Here is a 24,477-nt window from a genome sequence, read left to right as displayed (position 1 = left end):
TATCTGTAGACTACATGTTTCATTTACGAGACTGCTTAGTGCTAAACTTCAACATCATAAACCTAACGGCCAACACTTTGACATCAACTCACATCCTGACTGCTCTTTTTTAATTATTATTATTTTCAATTACAAAATATGTCACACTGTACTTTTTAAATATATTTCCGCAAAAATTTCAGGTATCTCCGGTTAAGGCCCTGACTTTTTGATTGGCTGGTAGACGGTGGATTTCCAATTCAGCACTGTTGCTCAAGTGAAATTCAAGATCAGGAGTCGAGCTGGACGGGGTGCGGGCTGCGAAAAAGGGGAGTGATGGGAACAGAGGAAAGAGAATGAAAACAGAGGGTGGAAAATAATAAGCAAAGTGGTATATAATGAATTTTGAGCCTTTTGGCGGGCTTTGTGAATAAGCGAAGGCAGTCAAGGCTGACAATAGCGGACTTGGGTTAAAGGGGCTGTTTGTGTGGACAGGTCAACAGGGTTGAGGGTCAAATCTCTGCTATTCATGACACCCCAAGTGTTGCCACGCTCACACACAAACACACACGCTCGCGCGCACCCAAAGACGTATGTCAGGGGCACTTTCTCAGCGTTTGTGGCTGCAGCTGATCTGGGAAGGTTCAACCCCGGGCGCACTAACTTTTCACTGCGAGGTCAAGGGTGGGGATGGCGTTTGTGTGTGGGGGTGTGCGAACCAGGGTCAGAGGGAAAAGGAACGAGAGAAGAAGACAAAAAGAAAGCCTCCATTGTTTTGACCAGATCGCTGCAGAGAAAACGGCCTGTGCAAGTGTGCGGCTTTACTTCAGCAGCAAGTTAAAACACAAAACCCACATAAATACAGTTAGTTGGACTTTATCTGTGTTTCTTTTTGGGATGCGTTGAAATATTGTCCCTGTTATTCTGGATAATAAACACCGCATGATAACCTGCCATTCAAACAACTTTATCAGGAAAAAGCACCTACGGTGACTGTGTTCATTGCAGAGCAACAAAAGTACTTTGGCCTTTACTTCCAATGTACTGGAGTGACAGAAGGAATGTCAGATACATAGACGTACATAAAAGTTTGTACTTTTTCTGAAATCTTGGAGAGCTGACCCCTTAAAGCATAGTGGGGGGGATGGGGGGGGGGGGGGGGTGTCTATCAGGGGCCCACAACTCACGCATCTGTACATTCACACAATCACAAGTCCTCGCAGTCACTAAGCCACCAATCTCTCTTTCATCTTCTCTTCACCCGCTCAGAGCGCTTTGGTTAGCGTGAGAGAATGAGTGGCTGTAGGTTGGGATGTGACAGAGTGAGAGTGTTTCTGTCTTTGTGTTCATGTGTTTGGGACTGGGGCTGGTGGGCCAAGCAGAGAGTGGTGACATTCTCACAAGCTTCCGGGACCTTTATTGCTGTGGCAATAATCAATAGCGTTCCCACAGAGACGTCTTTTGGCTGGGCAGGTCAATACCTGTCACTCAGGGTCTGAGTCGTGGCACATACCCTCTTACTCAGCAGCTACGGCAGCCCGCCCCCAGCCTCCCCACGTCATCCTGCATGTATCTCAGGGGTGTAATGTATTCGCAATTTAAGGACTTGTGTGTTTCATATTACTGTGTATAATAGCCCCTGTAGAGAAGCTACTGAAATAATTGTCTTCGTATTTTGTAAATATAACCTGCGAAATCTACATTTTGGTTTGAAATGGTTTGATACAGAGAAAAACTGAAACTTGCCACATTAAAAAGACTAAATTTAATATTTTGGAAGTTCCTTCTTGATAAACTCACAGTTATCTGGACATGTTTTGCAAATCCATCCATCAGTCATATCTTGGTTCAGAAAATCAAGTCTTTCCAGTCTGTTTTTAATTAACTATAATTGTCACTGTAGTCTCAAAAAATCCAGAGTGTGCATTGTGGGGGAAAAATAAAAATAAAGAGATGACAGGACAAATGATTCTGTAAAAAATATATAAGATATATGAAAATGATGACTGCATGACCGTTTTAAACCTGGCTTCACCTTGGCTAGACCTGGCTTCCACTTCCCTCTAATAATGTTTCTATTGCCTATTGATGCCTACAGCTGTGAATAAAAATTGTCTATATTGTGAAATTGCTTCCACCAAATTATGAATGACTTTTACTCTCAGTGCATGTAAACGTGTTTACTTTTAGAGGCAGACCACCCCCCACTCTATGATGAAAATACTTCAGATGAAGAGGTTGGCATAAGGACTGGAAGAGGGTCCATCCCTCCATCCACCCTTGCAAATCGCACCCTGAAACAATCAAGCACGTGTTTAAACTACTTAACAGATGATTTGAGGGTTGTTGTTTTTATACTTTATACTTTTACAGGTCCAGCATATCGAAGCTCATTTGGTCAAACAGTAAAGAAACGAGGTGACTTAAATTGCAATCCAGATTTGACACTCGTTCCTCTCTTGAAGAAGTGCACAGCAAAGCTGAGTTCAGTCAACATATAGTGCACAGCATGTTAAGAATGAATATCACAGAACGTTACAAAAAGACAAAAAGGCATAGCTGAACATTGCTTTTGCAGTCTGTGTGACAGGCTTGCACAAAAGCATCCATATGGCTAAGTGTCATGCTGAAATACTTGACCTTACAGGTGTCATGTTTCTGATCACCACTGACAGTGTGAAGAGGAGCTGTGGGGCTGACAGTATAGATAAATTGACTTCCAGGCCAATGGGCTGTTTTTTTTTTAATCCCCCAGGTGGCCAGTATTGCTGTTTGACTCAAGCACTTAAACAGAATTGCTTCAGTAAAAAAAATGACCTCTTTACATCAAGTCCAGTCTTTACACAACAAGACCTCGTCAGCACAAAGAAATCGAAGCTCAGGCTGCAACGTAGGAGGTGATGAGATTAAGAGGTCAGTGATACAGGTATGATCACATCTGTTGCAATGAATACTGAAGTGAGTATCAACCAAACATTTATGGGTTTGGTTTAATATTTTAATTGAATGCAGTACCTGCTGGACAAAAGTATTCAATGGAGGCTGAGCAAATTGACAGTGACAGTGAACCTCAGTCCAGTGCGAGGTGTTTCCAACTGGGGAAATTTCAGTAATTAGATACTTGGAAGGTTTCTTACTCTCATCTTCTTATGCTATGTCGATTGAGAGCATTCAGGCCATAATCGACTTGTAGTGGTTACATCTTTTCACAATTCAGTTTTCTCTTTATATAAGCTTATTCTTTATGCTGAAATTTGCATAACCCACCCGCAAGAATATCTTTTTATGTGTTTCTAATAGTGTCACAATCACAAATGAGAAACAGTTGGAACCATTTGTGCACCCTCTGATCTGTAGAGAGCAATGTGGAGGCTTGTGCAGACTCCTCATCCTCTCCGTTACCCCCTGGATGACGCTGTCTGTCTCTTTGTTGCCAAGCAACAGTGCAGCCACTGTCAAAGAATTTAGGGGGATGTTTAGGCAGTGGCATGCTTAGAGGGGGGGAAGTGTGTGTGTGTGTGTGTGTGTGTGTGTGTGTGTGTGTGTGTGTGTGTGTGTGTGTGTGTGTGTGTGTGTGTGTGTGTGTGTGTGTGTGTGTGTGTGTGTGTGTGTGTGTGTGTGTGTGTGTGTGTGTGTGTGTCAAAGGGCAAAGAGAGTGTATCCGTTTGAGTGGAGTGGAAATTTCTTTTAATCTTCGTCTTTACTCCAATTGGTCATTTTTTGGTTTTTGTTTCACGATCAAAGCTTAGTACAACTGTCACATACTGCTGCTCTGACCACAGATTTGTTGAGTTTTCTAGCACAACGCTTCCTTTTCCACAGATGTGCCGTTTAGCATGTGTTAATGGTTTGCCTCATTTCAATAAAACAAGTTTAATTGATCAGTCTGAGTAGATGTCTCAGTAAAAACAGAACATGTGAAGGAGTGCAAGATTAGTTTCCTCACATAAGTCTCCAAAGTCAGTTCAAATAAGTGTTTATGAATTTTGCCAGACTGCATCCATATGGAGGCGTAAGCTATCCCTATAAACTGGTTGCAAATTAATATTCACCCAAGACATGTTTGCATGCATGTGTTCAAATTGTATGTATATTTATTTTCCTGCATTATTTCATTTGTATACTTATTTTCAACACCAGGGTCAGAGGAAACAGCATTTTAATTCTCCACTTGTCTTCTAAGTTTGTACAACTAGAGCAGTTTTGATGGTGTCATTACATTTATTACTTTTTCTTTATGAAAGCGTTTCATCACCTCAACTTGGTTTCTGACTTTTAGTTACTCACACATCAAATTACTTCTCGTTTTTTTCTGTCTGAACATTGTAGGGCGGCCTTAATTCAAATTGGGTTCAATCAGCTTGTGAAGTTTCAGTGTGTGGAAGATGCGTGGAGGCACATATAAAAGACTGTGTGATGCAGAGTGAATGTAGAAAGCTACAACTGTCTCTCTTGTGCGCCATGACCTCATGACTTGGAGCATTTCTGTGCCTCACTGTGGGTTCCTGCCTCCTCTCGAATGCCCTTGGTTGTGGACATTTCCTCTCTATCTGTAACCTTTTCTCCACTAAATGCAGCGAGCATCCAGTAAAGACAAACAAGTGCTGCTTTTTTGTTTCATGCTTGCTGAGTGAAATTAGCTGCTCCTTCATAAGGGTCCTCTCAGATAATACAATGCACCAGCAGGTAGATTTATGGGAGGGATGGGGGGTGGGGGGGGGGTTCTTTTTAGAAACTCTGCTCCCTATTTACTTCTTTGTCCATTTGACTTTTCGTCCCGGCTTGCCTTAAAACAACCTTCCCACTATAAATTTCAGTGACATTGCCTGCCTCAGAGCTGCCTCTCCTCCTAACCCCTCCACTCTGTTCCTCATCCTCTGTAGCTGTGCCCTAGCAGTGGAAAGGAGATGCCTTCACCAGAGGAGGTTTATTTTAAGGATTCCCCTGTTCCCTTTGTCCTCTCGCTCCTCTCCATCCCATGAAGGGCTTGGTTTCACGGCCCACCTCACTGGCTGGGCCTCCCTCTCCCCTGCCAGGCCTTTTAGCCAGCGGGTTAAACATTGATTTGTGAATGGAGGGAAGCACAGTGGCCCCTGCATGGAGTGCAGCGGTCCCCTACTGTTTCTGTGTGTACACACACACCCCTACTATACACCACCAAGACTAACAGCCAACATGAAAGCTGCAACTCCAAAAGGGCCTTAATTCAACAAATGCTGATGGTTGATAGTTATTTTTTTTAAGTGCTGCACTTTTACTTTTAATAGTTGGTCATTTGCATACGCTTTGGCTTTCAGAAAAGTAATTTCATGAAACATATTGATTTCAGTTTGAGAGCACCACTGGGAGCTCAAAATTATTTGAAACATTCTTGAAAGCACATATCAAAGTAGCAAACGTCTACGGCAGATGTCTCTGTGATCTGATGTTGAAAGCGTCAAAACGGTAGTGCAAAAACTCAGAAGTAGATGGTTGACTTGTCACTAATGAGGTTTCAAGGTAAAAAAAATAAATTTAAATGTGCCAGGACAAACTGAGAGTGCTAAAGCTCCTATGTGTGAACCTCCAGTGTGGGGCGTAGAGGAGAAAGTGGCCACTCTTGACTTCTTGCAGGCTCTGGAAGAGTCAAGGCATGAAAAGGCAAACAGGGAGAAAGTGAGAGTGAGAGTGAGAGAGAGAGGGGAGATAGAAAGGGTTTGCTTTTCACCACCCCAAAAAAGAGTAATGAATGAGTGACTGGTTGAATGAATAAGAGGCAGGCTGGGGCTGAGAGGGGCTCTGGCTGTGTGGATCAGCAGAGGTTAACTCAGCTTCTTCAGAGGGATGAAAAGGGAAAAAACGGATTGAGCTTTAAAGAGGAGGACCCCCTGCGCCCGGGGCGGGATCAGTCAGGATGATTTATTAGAGAGAGAGAGAGAGAGAGAGAGAGAGAGAGAGAGAGAGAGAGAGAGAGAGAGAGAGAGAGAGAGAGAGAGAGAGAGAGAGAGAGAAAGAGCGAGAGAGAGAACGTTTGTGAGCATCAAAAAGCTGCAGCGCAAACGCAGGATTCAAAAATGCTGATATGCACTCCATGTGGATGGGCTGGATTCAGAGTGTGGCTCCAGACCTCCAACCACTTGAATCCTGCACATTTCCCTCGTATCATTTATACACACATGAACGTTAAAGCGTGCTGAGTCTCCTGACGAGCCTTTAAAGTTGTCTAGAAGCATAAAAATATGTTGCAATTCGGCTCCCAAGTAGTGTTTTACTATAATGCTTTAAAGACGCATCTCATTTGACGTGTCTGTTATTTTGGCAGGTGCATTCAAGAAAAAAAACTATATTTAACCTAAAGGTTTGGTGTTTTAATAAAATCAGCTGCTTAAGTGCAACCAGACAGTAGTTTCGTGTGAAAGGCATTGGATAGCTCCTGCATTGTGTTGTTTGCTCTTTTGATTTATTTTTTTGTATAGAATGTGCAGCACAAATGACGATATTTGACGTATCAGACAAGCTGCCCTCTGTCGCCCCATCAATCGGCTGTCACATGAGCATCAACACTTTGCACAGAGGCCTACAGTAGAGCCGCTGCTGCTGCCTGTTCTGGAGCAGAAAGGCTGCGCATGGCGCTGAAGGCATCGCTTTATGTCCAAGTGCCTGGTTACAGCGTTGCACTAGTTTGCTCACACAAGAGAGAGGGCACAAGAGAAACACCAAACGTCATGCAGTGCGGTCAGAGAGTAAACAGTGTCGGGATTGTAATCTCTTTTTGGGTAGAAAATAGGGCTGTTGTATCTTTAAGAGGGGCTGCTGGTCCCTCATCGCAGCTGCTGGCTTGTGTGCGCGTGTGTGTATATGTGTGCGTGTGTGTATGTATGTGTGTGTGCGTGCGTGCGTGTGTGTGTGTGACATAGAGGACAGCGGAGATTCATTACTTAAGCAGTACAATGGACATTTATCACCCCGTGGTGTTATTCAAATTCAGTACCAAGCGAGGACCTTCTCCACTCTTCACTCCGCCTTGCGTCGCGGCCGCAGCGCTTATTGTTGGAGCGGCGCACAGAAAAAGGCAGCAGAGCAGAGAGACCTGCAGCCAGTCAGTCCCAGAGACCCGCTGAGGAAGGATGGGAGGAAGGCAGGAGAGAGCGTCTGTCCGGACTGTACCAAGCCTCCGCAGCCCTCCTGCTCCGCAGCTTCTTTTTGTCGCCCCTCGCCGCGGCTGGCTTGGCTGGGGGCTTTTGGACGCAGCAGAGATCCGTGCGTCGTGGGAACTGAACCAAGGACGCACCGACGGGAACTAAGGGGTTTCCTTTTTTTTTTTTTTTTTTTTTTTTATTTTACGATTTCATCGTCAGCTATTTAACTCCAGAGGAAAGAACTCAACCGCTCTTAGAGCTTCTATTCTAATAGGAGGGAGATCTCTTTTTTTATTATTTTATCTATTTTTTATATCATTTAACACCCGTGGAAAGCCATTGTGCGTCTTGAGGCACCAGAAGAGTCTTCCCCTAAATCGATGACACCATACAGGTGCAGAAATGGCGTTTTCCCGGCATTTCCACCTCCAGACTTTTAGATAGAAAAACGAGGTCTAGATAAGGTGTTTTATTTGCCTTTACACTCGTTTTCAAACACTTCAAAAGTGCGATTTTTGGAGAAACCAAAAGAGAAGATGACATTTCTTTTTTTTAAAACGACAATGGCCATTCAGCCATCTTGGCCTAGAGATAAGGACAGACTAACTTTACAACTAGCAACCAGTGCAAAAGACGTGGAGAGAGGACTGCAGCTGTAAAGCAAAGTAGTAAAGACCCCCCCAGAAAAATGCATGCCTTGTAGGAGCAGAGCAAGTCACAATGTGACGGTGGCTACATCAACCTCCTCTTTAGCTTTATCAAACATTTGCCAAAGAGGAGGATGATCTCGCTGGTGATGCGATGATCAACAGAGGAAACGAGTTTCGAGTTGACATTGTAGGATTTGTGCAGCAGAAGAAGTTGCACAGGTTGTTGGAAAGCGTGTCATGGCAGAATTCTCTTCAGGTTTAATGTCCTCCTCCTGCACCAGCAGCATCGCACAGGGGAGACGGCTGCTTTCTTTCTTTTTTTTTGTCGAAATGAAAGGTGAATCCAAGAGGTGATGTTGAGCAGTGGGAATGTCAGAAATAATGCAGAGCTGTGCAACTACCTTTCTTGCAGGAGGGGGGAAAGGGGGGAAACTGTTTTTCGTTTCAGCACAGTACAGTCAAAGGGCATTTAAGCAGCCGTAGCAGGTGCACCCATGGGCCTATACAATAACTACCCCCCGTCCACATTTGTGATTCAAATAATCAAATGCTTAATTTCTTCTTTTCATTTCGGGAGGAGGGAGGGGGGGGGGGGGTGCATACAGAGTCTTTAGCGACTGATTGTCCAAACGCAATTCTTGAGTAAACTCAAATTCAACCCCAAGAATTGTGTATGGACATCTGTTGCTGCAGACTCACATTCATCACTGCTGTCTTTGGCCGCGCGCCACATCCAGATTGTAGGCCTCCGAACCACAAAAGAGCCCAGAGGAAGGCCCTTTATCTCCCGTTTTGTTTTGTAACTGTCTCATTTCAGGTAAGATCTCAAATCACGACTTGCATGATATGGAGGAAAAAGAGGATGCGGGACTTGGGCCAATAAAGTGGAGGAAACCCTATTCTGCCTCATGTAATGTGTTTTTTTTTCGGGGTGTGCGTTGTGGTTGGCCCGATTGGTATTTACACTTTGTCGAAGATCTAATCAAGAGTGTTTGTTTTAAATGGCAAATATCGACGAGGAGCATTGATGTATCGACTGTGTTTGGCAAATAGTAGAAAGCAGTGAGTTGAGTGCTCACAGACTGAAGGCCTGCATGCAGCTGAGATGCACGTTTTGGATGAGATGCTACAAACTGGATCGTATATCACCACATAGGAGGAGCAGGAAATAAAACGAGCCAGAATCGGTTGAATTAAGGCAAAAATATATTTTGTCAAAGTTGCGTTTGAGTGGAATAAAAACGGGTTTAAACATTTTACTCACTATCATACAAAGGACATATAGTGTGTTATGTAGGAGGGCTTTTAAAAATAAATAAAAATAAACTACTGTATTCGTTTGAGTCAAAACGAAATCAATCTACTTCATTTAAACCTGTAACAGTATTTCAACAAACATTTAATGAATTAAATAATTAAAAAAAAAATGGCCTGATGACTGATGCTGGAGTCAATGGGCATCACTTAAAAACCAAGTGGGTCACTTGTATTGCTAGTAGGTTTTCACTAATCGTTTAAAAATGTAATTTGATCATATAATAACCATTAAAACGGCTATTTTATTTTGGAGAAAAAAAAAACCTGTTATACAAAGAGTTATTAAAAAGCTACCGAAGCAGAGCATGTCTTTGCTGGACACGTAACATATTTATCAACTGAAATTCTTTCAAATATGTTAAAATTTGTTCTTACAGATAGACTGATTAATTCAAACACACACACACACACACACACACACACACACACACACACACACACACACACACACACACACACACACACACACACACACACACACACACACACACACAGCCAACGTGTGTATAGTTGTCGATCATTAAAGGCTAACCTCTCTTAAATCCAGGGGATTAGTGCATCATGTTTACTCTGGCAGAAATGCCTCTGTGTCCGTTGCAGCCCTTTTCGTTTCATGAAGACAACGATTTTATTATACTCGTGTCAACAGACTTGGAAATTACAACCACACGCTGACAAAAGTGTGTTTTGCCAAAAGGGAAGCCACAGTGTTCGTGTGTGTTTCCCTACATTTTAAAAAGAATTCACGTAGTTTTTGTTTGCTCAATTACAGTTTTTTTAAAGCATATCTACACTCTCAACTTGATTAATATGTGCAACTTAAACTCTGCTTTCTTTTCAGATTCTCCTTTTTGATTTTAGATCATAGAAATGAGTTAAAACCGTTCACTAGTTTGTTTGAAGTTATAACAGATTATAGCTGCAGCAGAAAAAAACACGAGCACATTTTACTTTTTCTCCCCCTTCAGTATTATAAACAGTGTACTTTAAAAATAAGAAGAAAAGTTATGTGATAAACTATTTAATACTAAATGTATGGCTACAATTACAGCTACAGTGACGAGTTTTTGCTTTTTATACACCAAAAATGAGATATATTACAAAAACGTAGAAATGCGTAAAATCAGTTATTTCTTACGTTTCAATGAGGTTCACGTTTTTGTTTTGTTTTTTAAAATTCCACTGTCGTGACTGACCAACCATTAGCCACCATTTCTCATGTTGAGCATCAGTGTGCATGGGCTTAACCACAACAAGTGCAAAGTGTTTGTGAACCAATGCTGGACGTCCCTGCTGGAACACATTACAGGGAAAAGTGAGATTTAGATACTCATTAAAAATGTAAATCAGGCTTCACTATAAAGTAAAAACAAACAAAAAAAGGAGTCATGCATGAGGTTTAAAATTCCTACACTAATGCTGCAACTTTAGATCAATTTAAAACGTATCTCAGATATCTAGGCAAATAAAATAAATAAATCAAGATGTCCTGCGAAATGTAACAGATTGGTGATTTGCTCACTTTGTGTAAATGAATCACTCTCAGGGTATCCTGATCTGGGCCTGCACTGGCTGACATTGGTGCTGCGTTCTCTCTCTCCCTCTCCCTCTCTCACCCCCTCTCAGCCTCATTAGCATTTCCTTTCTGCACACCATTATAGGCCGGTTTCCCGTTGCAAATCGGACTCCACAAGCGAGAAAAGGTTTTAGGTCGCCCCGGGCGTTCAGGGGAGGGCAGCCCGGAGGCAAGACCTCGACCTCCCGCAGTGGTCCTGTAGTTCACACCCCACCCACCGCACACACAGACGCGCGCGCGCGCGCGCGCACCCTTCACATCTCCCTCTCTTTCCTTATAAATATTCCAGCTGAGTGTGGTCACAGGACGGCAAAAATCCCCCCCCCCCCCCCAAGTCTCGTCTAAGCATCCTAAAACTGCGATGTGCGCCCAAATCGATGAGATAGAAACCATCACCACAAATTATCCGAGCGTGATGGAAAATCCTAATTGTGTTAGAAGTGATCGGGAAGGCCGTGCGTGGCGCGCGGCAGGACGCAGGGCTGATGAAGACAAAATTATAATAAATAAATAAAAAATGGTGAGACTTTGTTTTTTTTTGTTTTTTAAGGAAACAAAAACTAGTTCAAAAGTGCTGCGTATTTCCAGTGAATAATCAATATCAAATACATGTAAACAATTATTCGTGTGATTATGTACGTTAGTGAGTTAAGTTCAATTAAAATAATTACACATTTTTACTTAAAGTTCATGAAAATATTACAATTTCGAACGGCAAAAAATACAAATAAAAAAAGCCAAACAAAATTACTATACCTGAAGCATTTTAAAACTACTCAAAAGTGTAAATTAATAATAAAAAAAATCTCAATAACAGTGGTATGAAATTTTTTATTTTCATTTAAAGCAGGAAAAAAATCTGAAAAACGTTAAAAAAAAAAAACAACAACAAAAGCAATTAAACACATCCAACACAACTGAAAAGTACCCAATTCACAGAATACAAAAAAGATAAATGGTTTGCGTCACATTATAATGTTATAACAAAGACAATTAGGCATTTCTTGTATTTTGTCAGTGTGTTTTTACAAATTGAACATCTGTAACTGATGTTTTTGTATAAACAGGAATTCAGAATAACAGTGAACACTACTGCAATTCCAACAGTTTTCTCTGCAGTTTTAATATGATCACGTCCTTGCACATTTGCCCCTGCTTACAACCACAAATACTGTATATGATAAAATTTCTAACATTTTTCTATGCAGTTTTAGTCATCCTTTGTGGGTGGGATATTCAAGAAAATGTTTTATTGTCATCTATTTCATAAAAAATAAAGCTATGCATATTTTGTTTTGTAGCTTTGAAAGACTGTTTTAAGGAGATAAGGTAAATAGCTCAGGCCAGTCCAATTTAAAACAAGTAAAATCTGCAAGCTATGTGGAAATATGTGGCATATATGCCACATATTTCCACATAGCTTGTACATTTTTCATGGGGACCATCTCAGAATTTTCACTTCTTGTGGAGTAACATCAATAGTCTTCGTCAACAGCGCAGGTTGACACTGCAGCAGCATCCAATGGGGTGGCATGTTGCTGAGATGTGGGGGTGTAAAATAAGAAAGTGTGCAGAGGATTTGAGGAGAGGCTGGAGCAATATGTTTGTGTTGTAGTTATGTTGTTTAGTTGTTGTTTTTTTAGCCTCCATGAAGAGTAGAAATAAACACAATGCTGTCCTGGTCTTGTAGCTGGTAGTCCAGTTCCCCCTGAGATTTTAGAAAAAAAACACACACACACACAATGTTCCAACATCTGTACAAGTCAAGGGAGAAATATCTATGTTTATTAATATGAATGTGTGTATTGCTCCTGTGCACACACTGGGGGCCAATCAATGACAAACTTTTCATTTCATTTACATGCTGCTTTGAGTGCTGAAATTGAATCAATCCATTCAAATTGAAGCATTTAGACTGTGTGTGTGTGTGTGTGTGTGTGTGTGTGTGTGTGTGTGTGTGTGTGTGTGTGTGTGTGTGTGTGTGTGTGTGTAAAAATGCGCTCAAATATGAGACCCCAAGGACAAACTTGTCTTGCAGCTGCTTCCACATCATATGAAACATTAACTAACTCAGAGAGAATGAAGAGCTGCAGCATCAGTGAATGTGCAGGTTAACCTTCCCTCTCTCATTAACAGTCGTCCTCCTGATTGAAACATTTTTATGAATCTATGCAAACACGTTCCAAAATCATGTTACAGTAAACACACATAATACATATTGAAAAGAGTGTGAAATAAAAATAAAGGGGTTTTATATTCATTACTAATAAACACACACACACACGCGCCATCTGACAGTGGACATGACGCTCAGTTCTCACCATTAGCTCCCAGTCTGCATCATTGATAAGCACCAGTATCCCCGGCCTCCTGTGGGAAAACACACTGTTTTCAGTCGTCTCCCAAAGGTAACACAAACACACACACACACACACACACACACACACACACACACACACACACACACACACACACACACACACACACACACACACACACACACACACACACACACACACACACACACACACACACACGCGCACACACACACACACACACTCTTCAACAATTCATTCACCCAGTTAAAAATAACGGTGAGCATATAGAAATATAAAATATATCAAGGATCATAGTCATAAAATATATAACGGCACAATCTTTTCTGTTGCTTGTAATAATATTTAGAAAAGGAAAAGTGGAAAGGCATTTGGATAAATCTCAAATGCAAGTAAACAAATAGCTGACAACATGTTTTCATATGTTGTGGAAGATTAATTGATGAGAATTGAAATTGTGAATTTGAAATGGTTGATTTGTTTAAAACGTGTATTCCTTAAAACAAATAGTTTGCAAAATAATAATTAGATTAGAAAATGTTGGAATTCAATGTGTGTTCTTTACTGTTAACGGCATTGCAGAAAGATTAGCTTGAAAAAAATCTGGTATCTTAAATTAAAGGATCATAATTGAGATGAGACTTTATTTATTCATAGATATAAATGACAAGTAAAAATTCATATTACGTCAAACAAGGCTTTTGTGGATCTTCTCGAAGCTGAAAATTAATGTTAACTGAACTCTTCCTGTAAATATGCATCCAGCATTTGTCTGTACAAGAAGTGAAAGATGACTCTTCTCTATGAGACCTGAGTGGCTACAGCCAAACGGTTAAAAGAAGAAAAAAAAAAAGCAACCTGTCACTGAAAATTAATGGGGTACCAAAAATAACATACAAAAGAGGAGGGTAATGGTGGTAATAGGAGAGGGTTACAAGAGGCAACTACGGGGAACATCTCCTACAAATACGTGGTTTATTTTCCAAAAAGAGGTGACTTTAAGTCACATAGTGGTGAGATAATATCTGAAGCGCATGCGGATGTCCCTCACAGTGTCTCCAACCGGCTCATGGACGCTCTGTGACGTCAATGAGAAAGGGCAGCACAGTAGAAAACCTGTGAGCACGAACAGGCGCGTATGCACGCCCAGAAGACAAAAGACAAGAGGACAAGGTAAAGATAATAAAATAAATCACACGCGGCGTCCGTGCACCTTTTAAAAAGATAATGAAGCAACACCTTGATGATCGTTTGCACAAAAAGAGCGGTGCATGCTGCCAACATAAAGTACACACAAATACACACATCTAATCCATAAGGTTTATAGGTAGGCCGGCTTTTTCTCCTTTCATTGGTGAGATGGTGCTATAAATAGTCCTGCACAAAGGCAGCTGTAAAAGTCAGCCAGTCCTATAAGGCTGCCGTGTGTCCTGAACCCCCACATACACACAGTCACAAGACACACACACACACACACACTTGCACACAGGTAATCATCTTACCGAAACCTATAACCTAAAGGAGAGACTTGTTTTTCATTTCAGCAGGTTTTAGCTGCAGGAGAAACACTTCAGAAATCTCCCCGACACACGGCTCTACATATCGAGAACAGCTCAAGATATTTGGACACATATCAGCCACGAGCTTGGGAGAATAATGTGTTACACATCCTGTAGGGTTGATGCCGTTGTACACAGATCAAGTGTGTGTCAAGTGCACTCACACAGACTCCCCCTGGACGAAGAGCTCTGGTCGTTCCTTCAGAAGGTTTCGCTGGATCCAGACCAGCAGCTGCTTCATGTCCCCTGGAAAACACACACACACACACACACACACACACACACACACACACACACACACACACACACACACACACACACACACACACACACACACACACACACACACACACACACACACACACACACACACACACACACACACACACACACACACACACACACACACACACACAAACCAGAGGACATTGACATACCTTCATCTCCTTGAAATCCTAAACTTACTGACCACTAACCTCAACCAAACCTTCATACTAACATGTATTGATATACATTAGCAGGAAGAGTTTATGTCTTTATAGCGGTAGCAGGTCCCCACAGTGCGACTGTGTAAACAGATTTACGTCTTTTGTCGACACACACACACGCATGCACACAGACGCACACACACATGGCCCATACACAGGCAGACAACAGAGGTCACAGGTCAGGGGTCAGGGGTCAAGGTGCATGGTTCCAGCCCCCTGCTCGGTCGATGTGACGCGACAGAAGCACCAGGCGGGACGGGATGTGTGCATACGAGTGTGTATGCGTCTATACATGTATATTTATGAGTGTGTGTGTGTGTGTGTGTGTGTGTGTGTGTGTGTGTGTGTGTGTGTGTGTGTGTGTGTGTGTGTGTGTGTGTGTGTGTGTGTGTGTGTGTGGGGAAGGGGGGTAGGATAGGACACTGGAAATTGGGGGAAGCCAGACTGATGCCAGTGGCCAAGCGTGATATAGTTCACCTTGAAATAGGAAAAAAAAATGCAGGGATTTATGTGGATAAATGTAGTAAAAATGTGAAGGAGAAGAAAAAAGAACTGCAGTGTGTCGTGTTATTTTAAAAGGTTGAAATATGAGAAAAATACAAGCACGACGACAGATGTGTCTCCAAATCATATAGCCCTTGAAAATTAGACTATTCCAACCAAGTCTCATACGTAGGGATTTTTTTTGTGCAGAATTAGGAGAAATGACCCTTAAAAAAACAAATTTGAAAATAATATTTAATCTGTCGGCCATTAAATGCGACGCAGTTTCGTCTGAGCTTCAATGTCAGCAAAGCTTGAATTTTCTATGAGTCTGACCTCTTGAACAGTCAGCTTGACCTTGTCTCAACAATAGGCTGAGCCTCACTCATGACGACTGACAGCCACAAAGGCAACGCCAATGAGGGGTTTTAGGATAAATCCCCACTAAACAACTAACAATGAATATATTAAAGTTATGCTTATCGTAGAGATTCAAGGTGGTGTGAGAGCCTTTGAGTGTGTGTGTGTGTGTGTGTGTGTGTGTGTGTGTGTGTGTGTGTGTGTGTGTGTGTGTGTGTGTGTGTGTGTGTGTGTGTGTGTGTGTGTGTGTGTGTGTGTGTGTGTGTGTGTGTGTGTGTGTGTGTGTGTGTGTGTGTTTGCATGTTAATGTGTGTGGTCGTATTAAAAAGCAAAACAAAAAAAACCAGACAAGATACTGTGTGAAATCAACAAAACAAATCACATGAAGCTAATACCATCTTCTGACTCATCTTGGTTGTATGTTTGTGCTTCATCTGTTTGTGGCGAACACAGCTGTCTGCTTGATATACATTAGCTTGACACGCGACAGCAGGTCTGCGATTGCTTGTAGCCGTACACACACTCACACACTCTCACACACACACACACACACACACACACACTCGAGCACATATACACGCCGACGAAATTAACAGAACCGGCCTCCTTGATCAGTTTACGCTGGGATGACGGAGAGGGACAGAAATGCACAGGAAAAGAGAGCAAATAATAGGAAGCGTGAATACGACTAAAGGAAATCAGGAGAACAAGAGAGCAACAGCAGATGGAGCAGATATGAGGGCAAGAGGACGACAGTGAGTCATCCCGAGCCAGGTGTAAGGGGAGCGGGGAAGCCGCGAGCAGGTAGGCGTCGAGCCGCTCGGAGATCCCGGGGTTCAGCTCCATGAAAGGCAGAGTGAAAATTACATTAAAGCGGAGCAGCGGCTGCAGGCTTCGCGTCAGACATGTTCAGGAAAGGCAGGGAGGGAGATACAGCATGATCACCGAGGAGCTGAAACTGGATTTCTCAACGTTCCTACGAAACACATATAAAATTATCAAAATATTCTCTCTTGTAAAATCTTTTTTTCTATGTTTGAATGGTGCAGATGATACGGATGTAATACAAAAAGACGGGCAGTTGCTCCTTTCTTTTTCTCTTTCAGTCTCTTTTTACAACAAAATGTGCTGCAATTCTTGACTGTATTGCTAAACAGACATCTTTGTGAGATTTCTTTAAATCTATTCTGTACATTTTTGTCTACACTTGGTTTAAAATCATTGTTGTTTTGTTTTTTTAGGTTTTAACATTTGTAACTTTGCAAACAAGCCTGCAATATTGATTATGGCATGTGGTCTTCATTCAGGATGCGTAGTGCTGTCTGCTCTGATATGACATGATAGAAGTAGTCTAAAACCTGCTTCAAGAGGACCACACAACAAGAGCTTGGTCCCTGCACAGACACGTTTGTGGGAAATCGGGAGTTTTTCCATTTTTCAGTCGCACTTTCTGTATGTCATGAGCATGGCACAATAAGTTATGATGTAGAGAAGAGTTTGGACTCCTTATTTTCATTTCCTACATCAACACGGTCTGTCACGCCTCTAAAAAAAGGGCTTGAAATATCACCTGTGTACAAAACATTAATTTTTGAAGGTCATATATTATGAAATGATACCAAGCAAAATTACTGCAGTGGGATCTGTGTGTTTAAGAGGCAAAGGTGGGTTCACATATCTAAAAGGAAATACTCAATAATGGACTCTTAATGTCTTCATAATATGTTTATAACATTACGTGGCTCCATGATGTTGTAATGCACTAAATATATGTACCTGAGAGCACGAGCTCTCTCTGTCTTTAAAACCATCTTTTATTTCTGTGTGTAGCACCGTGAACTTAATTATCTCTGTCTGCTTTTAGACACTTCATGCATTTGTAAGTCACACTTAGCAAATGCTTTTGTACTGATTCTTTAATTTCTAAATTTCATTTGAACTATTCTATGAAACTTAAGAATATTATTTCCTAATTTAAAAAAAAAAAAATCAGTGTGTGGTCAGTGTGGTTATGACTGGCTGATATGGTGTGTGTGTGCATGTGTGTGTGTGGGTGTGTGGGTGTGTGGGTGTGTGCGTGTGTGTGGGCGTTTGTGTGTGTGTGGCAGTGATCTAGTTAATTGTAGTGCTGTCTGCCTGCTCAGTAGTATAATGATAGTGCCAGTTTTCTACGGTTGCAAGACTCCATATAAAAAGTGACACCCCCCGCAACACACACACACACACACACACGCACGCACACACACGCACACACACAGCAAGGCAGTGAATATTGACCTGCACCTCTGCGGGGCTAAAAACAGAACTAATCACTACAGCAGTCATAACTCCTTCTCTGTGGTGACTCCTTTCTTTGCAGTGCTGCTGCCTTTGACTATTGGTATTTTTCTCCACCATTACCCCTTATTCCCTCTTTCATCTGCTCACCCATTTACTCTTTCATTCGCTCGCTCCCTCCCTCCCTCTCTCTCTCTCTCTCTCTCTCTCCCCCATCATAAAAGTTGCTCTCTCCAACCCTCATCTCTTTCTTCCTCTTTTAAATTTCTCCTTGAGAACACAAACACACACGTTACAATCACCAGTTCACCTCACCTCCACACATTAAGCCAAATTTTCATCAATCAGCGCTGAGCTTTTCATTGGTAAACCTTGACACGAGTGTGTGAGTGTCGACGCAAAGTGATGAGGGAGGCTTCATAAAAGTGAGCTGCATCACCCACAGTATACGGGAATAAGGTGCAGAGGGCTTATATGCGAACACAAACGCAGACTTGAAGGGAAGCGGTTTTGCTAGCAATCCAGGTAGAAAGAGAAAAGCAAAATGAGGGAACACACGGACGGGCAAGAGGGGAAAATGCGTCACTGGATCCTATTGCATGCTGGGTATGGCTGCGTTGCGTGGGAGGAAAGCTGACATGGAGGGAGGGGAGAGAAAAGGCGCCATTTTGATGTCAATTCAAAACTGTTCCCGCTTTCCTTTTGTGCGTGCGTCTTTTTTCACCCCCCCCTCTCTTCTTTTGCTTTTCCACAATTATGACTGTCATGCGAGGGGGACAAGCTATCCATCTTTCTGGGGATGTGAGGGGGAAAAAAAAAATGGTGCGATCCTTAGAGCATGGGGTTTTTTGTTAGTTAGAGAGGGGGGTCAGTGAGAGAGAGAGAGAGTTAGATAGAGAAAGAGAGGGGGTGGAGCCTTTCAGTCGAGGGTCATCAATCACCGGCTGGGGTCAAAAAGAAATACGAAGGATTCAGAACCAATTATATCTGCCTACACTGCCCCCCCCCCCCCCCGTACTCACACACACACACACATAGTCTGACAAACACGCACGGCAATGTGTAAAGCAAAATTAGTTCGGAGCAACATTTTCAGGATCAGCAAACCTGCCAGATCCACGCGCTTCTCAAATTAAGATCACTATGAGCAAGCAGGGGCAGGAAACGGTAATTCAAAATGTGCACGTTCGCAGACCGTTAAAAAATATATTAGCGTAGTGACCAGCTAGACATATCGACGCAGACACAGAGACAGACAGAGAGAGAGAGAGAGGGGTGTGTGTGTGTGTGTGTGTGTGTGTGGGAGGGGGGGGCACAGGTCAGCTGGTGCTGCAAGGTCATATCAGGCCAACATTCCCCGGTGTGGTCAACCTTTGTCTTTTTGTAGTCGTGGTAACGTCAGCACCGTGCACGAACGGCCTTTGTGTGGTCAAACTCCAAAGACACATATTTTGATTGTGTGCTCTCTCACTGTGGCACACACAGACACACACACTGAAATAACAACACATCTTAAACTCACTGCTGCTGTGGTTCACAACAATCTCTCTTCCTTATGTTCTTCAATAACTTGGGCCCGTAGCTGACATTGGAGACTTTCTGGTTGCGTTCGTGACCCATATTATAAGGAATCTGAATTTTTCTGTAAAATCAAGGCTTATATGTTGGACTCCTGTGAGGGGAAACATCTTTTGTTTTTTCTCCAACCCCAATGAAATGCCAATTCAGCAGAAATAGTTTTGTCACCCAGCTCCTCTCTCTTGCAACTCACAGAAGCAACATAAATGTCCTTTTACCATTTTTACTACTCGCATCAGCGAAGCCAGTGGGCAGCTTTTACAAGCGAAAAAGACTAAAAGGATCAATTTAGAGAAGCAGCATGCGGCCACACAGATGTTAAAGATAAGGATGGATTGAAAGAACGATATAAAGAGAGGGAAAAGGGGAAGTGGTGGGCGTGGCCAGTCTACAGCAGCATGTAAAGGATTAAAGCAAACCCTAAAATCAGTATTGAATTCTCCTCTTGGATTAGTCAGACTCCAAAAACACGTATACACAATATACAATATGTTACCTAGTACAACTAGGTAACATATTGAGATGTTTTTCAACAATCCTCAAAATGTGGCGCAAATGTTAAAACAAAAACTGCGGCGGTTCACATTACATGTATGGAGGCAACATAACAAAACATTGACAAGGTCACTCATCTCAAGCATTATGCTCACTTTTGGACGTTATTTTACAGCATGTCTGTCATTTAGTCGAAAGAGTTTCTTGATTTATAGTGAAATCAGGTTCCACCTGGGGCAGGTCGCTACTACACAGGACAAACACAGACACACACTCAGAGATTCACACTCACATTCATGTCTACGGGCAATTTCAATCCAACCTCAAATCTATATTTTTTTATTTATTCACATTTCAAAGAAAAGAAAACAATAACAATATATCTTTTGAGGATTCAGAGCAGACCTGTCAGCCTTTACTTTGAAGAATCTTGTTTTTGTGGGTTGGTGAGAGTGATTGCTTTCAAAGATGTTGAGGCAAATAAAAGCGAGAGGAGGGAGTCTGCAGCCTTTCCAGGAGGAGACATGTTTTATGCTTGAAATGTACAGCGTCTGAACCGGGGTTTGTGAGACGGTACGCAACTGTTCCAATTCACTAATGCTCTACCGGAGCTGAACTGTCTGCTTATTTCACATGTAACATGTCTTCTTGGCACCAAAAACCAACACAGGTTGTGTTAAAATGATCTTCCGCAGTCACAGGATATATTTTTATTTTTTTTAACTCTTGTATTGTACCATTATTCTTAGATTATTTATAACATATAGAAACAGTCAAAATCTACAAGAAAGCAGAGGAACAGAGCTTCACATCTCACATTCAGTGGGGAAGGAAAGAATTTAGACTCCCTTAAATTTTAAGTAAATTCTTCCTGTCATTATTGTAGACACAGCACCCATAGTGACAGAAAAACACAGAATTGTAGACAGCTTTACAGATTTATAAAAAATAAATAACATTTAAAAAATAAATCACATGGCCATAAGTACTTAGACCCTTTGCTGTGATTCTCCTATATTTAACTCAGGTGTTCTCCATTTGTTCTGATCATCTTTGAGATGGTTCTACACCTTCATTGGGGTCCAGTTGTGTTTAATTTTATTTAATGTATGTGCACACACATGTCTATATAAGACCTTCTAGCTCACAGTGCATGCCAGAGAAAATGAGAATCATGAGGTCGAAGAAACTATCCCAAGAGCTCAAGGACAGAATTGTGGCAAGGCAGAGATTTGGCCAAGGTTACAAAAGAATTTCTGCTGCACCCGAGGTTCCTAAGAGCACAGTGACCTCCATAATTTGTAAATGGAAGATGTTTGGAACGACCATCAGAACTCTTCGAAGAGCTGGCCCAATGGTCATTGTGGCTGAGCTCCAGAGATGCAATAGGGGTATGAGAGAAGGTTCTAGAAAGTCAACCATCACTGCAGCCCTCCACCAACTGGGGATTCATGACAGATCCGACAGAAACGTTTCCTCACAGCAAGACACATGAAAGTCCACATGAAGTTTGCCAAAAAGAAACACACAAAGGACTCCCAGACTATGAGAAATAAGATTATCTAGTCTCATGAGACCAAGATTGATGTTTTTGTTCTTAGTTTTAAACGGTATATGCTGAGAACACCAGGCACTGTTCATCACCTTCACAATACAATCCCAACCGTGAAGCATGGTGGTGGCAGCATCATGCTGTGGCTGTGTTTTTCAAGTAACGATGAATGCGGCCAAGTACAGAGAAACCCTGGACAAAAACCTTTTCCAGAGTGCTCAGAGCCTCAGACTGGGTTGAAGGTTCCCCTTCCAACAAGACAGTGACCTTCAGCACACAGCTAAAATAACAAAGACGTGGCTTCGGAACGACTCTGTGACTGTTTCTTGAATGGCTCAGCCACCGACTTGACTTAAACCTAATTAAGCATCTCTGGAGAGACCTGAAAATAGCTGTCCACCAACGTTCACCGTCCTACCTGGAACAGAACTGCAGAGGATCTGCAAGGAGGAATGGCAGTGAAAAAAACTTGTTGCATCATTTGCAAGAAGACTCATGGCCGTAGAAACCTCAAAAAGGTGCTTCTACTCAATACTGAGCAAAGGGTCTGAATACTTCGCACAATGTGTTATATCAGCTTTTCTTTTTTTATTAAATCTGCAAAAATGGCTTAAATTCTGTGTTTTTCTGTCATGATGGGGTCCTGTGGGTACATTAATGCATGAAAAAAAAAATTTACTCAAAAGATTTCAGCAAATGGCTGCAATATAACAAGTAGAATCTTTAAGGGGATCTGACTACTTTGTGTATCCACTGTATGTGTAATTCTGGTGGTTCCATGACTTCTAAAGTACGGACCATCCAATCACAGATGATATTCACCAGCGTGTCACACTAATCTATAACTGATCCATACAAACAATGTGGCTAAGATGATGTATAAACATACACATTTTGTGCAAATGAGCCATTAAATTACTGCAAAAGAGCCCCCTTAAAAAGTCATGAATCGTTTGACAATGTCTTCAGATGGAGCTACCCGATACAAGGCATTACAGGGTCACATTTTCAAATAATAATCATAAACTGGGCTCATTTTAAACTCATTAAAGTACGGCCTCTTTATGCACGGATGAAAAGACATGCACGGATGGGTGACAGGTGATACTCACAGGGATCAGACTGGCTTGGAAGTGTCACTTGATGTTCCTTCACTCCATCAATAAGCAGCTCTGCTCCTCCCCTGAATTCAAAAATAATAGTAATACAAGATCAGCTATACAAATCAAGTAGATTCTTGCTGTAGAATTTAGAAAACATCACAACCACCCATTAACAATTGATATTCTCCCATAGTACATGTATGCATTTCTCCCAACAACAACCCCCTTTTCATTGTAATAGAGGAGAATCTTTTGTTCTGCTTGAATTAAAGTCAAACTAATTATCAGAGGCAGAAAATGAGCTCAACCTACACAATGTTTGCCTCACACCAAGAACATTTTAGTTGAATGCTACTCCATCAGTATTTTTTTCTCTCAAAACTTTGTTTTTTGATTTACTTCATTAACAAAACAACATGAAATGATATACATTACAAAACAAATATCAAACAAAAAACACTAACAAGTTGTTGTTAGGACATTTTTTTTAAATGGCTGTATGAGTATTTTTTATGCCTTATCTAACTTGCCATTTAGCTGTCCAATCGTCTTGACCATTTAATAAAAAAGCATTTTCTGTTAGCTTTATAATATTGGTCAATTTATCCATCAAATACATCTAGAATACAATAACCAGCCACTGTTCTTGTCTGGGGGCATTTGTATTAGCCCAATTCCTGTTCGTAACACCTGTACTTTTATGTCTAAGATACAGTCAACAGCTGATCTATTAACAATAAAAAACATTTATATAGAGATGCTCGTGAGACCAAACTTATTTCAGGAGCCACATGCAGCTTTATTCGTGTCTCAATGACCTAAAACAGGAAAAACATAGCACAATATCCCATCTTCTCCTTCATTGGAGGGCAGCGATATATGAATACATCCTGAAGACGTTTACATTTGATGCATTTTTTCTTCAAACACAAGATGAATCTGTAATGACAGCAGCCTCAGTGTTTCTCTCAAGACTTGTGCTGACAATCCATTCTGAGAACATAAGATTATCGCAGTCTTTAGCATTCATGCTTTCACAAAGTCCCCGCTCCCTGTATGGCTCTCACTCTGCTGCTTATAATAGAGACAGACGCTTCAGGAGGCTTTTAAAAGTCGCTCACCCAAACTCCAGACGGATCGCTATGGGCGCTGCCATATTGTCAGCACATGCAGGAAGTGTTCAGAGAAACAGGAAGTGACGTGGGATTAATTATAGTTCGCCAAAATGAAAAAGGCGCGTAAAGAACAGTTTATACTTTGTCTAATAATTGAATTAGATAACAAAAAAGTATGAAAGTTAGGTTAGGTTATTATTATTATTATTATTATTATTATTATTATTATTATTATTATTATTATTATTATTATTATTATTAATAGGTGCAAACTAATGCAAATATAAGTGTCCATTAAAAAAAAGAATATATGAACATATTTGAGTAAAAGGTTTCTGACTGAACAAGAGTCAGAGAAATTTGTTGACGCATTTATTTCTAGTTGGCTGAATAATTGTGATGGTATGTTTCCAGGTCTCAGTTAAAAAAAAGGCAACAAAACAAAGAGTTTGACTGTAGCTCCTCCAGAGTCCTCACCAACACATGAGGGT

General features: G+C 41.5%; 1 protein-coding gene across 3 annotated transcripts; it reads right to left on the bottom strand.

The window, feature by feature from the left end:
* Window positions 1-11,452: 11,452 nt before the first annotated feature.
* Window positions 11,453-24,058, bottom strand: urm1 (ubiquitin related modifier 1). 3 transcript variants are annotated; one of them, XR_013935838.1, is made up of 6 exons: window positions 23,993-24,058; window positions 22,881-22,951; window positions 14,700-14,781; window positions 12,962-13,010; window positions 12,068-12,348; window positions 11,453-12,016 (listed from the first exon to the last, which is right to left on the bottom strand). XR_013935838.1 is itself a non-coding variant. In XM_080476467.1 (5 exons), exons 1-5 carry the CDS (start codon window positions 24,025-24,027, stop codon window positions 12,280-12,282), a joined length of 306 nt encoding a protein of 101 aa, XP_080332593.1. In that variant the 5' UTR covers window positions 24,028-24,058; the 3' UTR covers window positions 11,453-12,279. The 3 variants fall into 3 exon arrangements, 1 of the variants encoding a protein (XP_080332593.1); XR_013935839.1 differs by having other exon boundaries at window positions 11,454-12,016; window positions 12,100-12,348; XM_080476467.1 differs by having other exon boundaries at window positions 11,453-12,348.
* Between the last annotated feature and the right edge of the window lie 419 nt (window positions 24,059-24,477).

This window comes from Lipophrys pholis (genome assembly GCF_963383615.2).
Source record: "Lipophrys pholis genome assembly, chromosome: 12".
In the NCBI taxonomy this organism is placed as follows: domain Eukaryota; kingdom Metazoa; phylum Chordata; class Actinopteri; order Blenniiformes; family Blenniidae; genus Lipophrys; species Lipophrys pholis.
The sequence above is the reverse complement of the archived record's forward strand: the minus strand, read 5'-3'. Positions and strand labels throughout refer to the sequence as shown.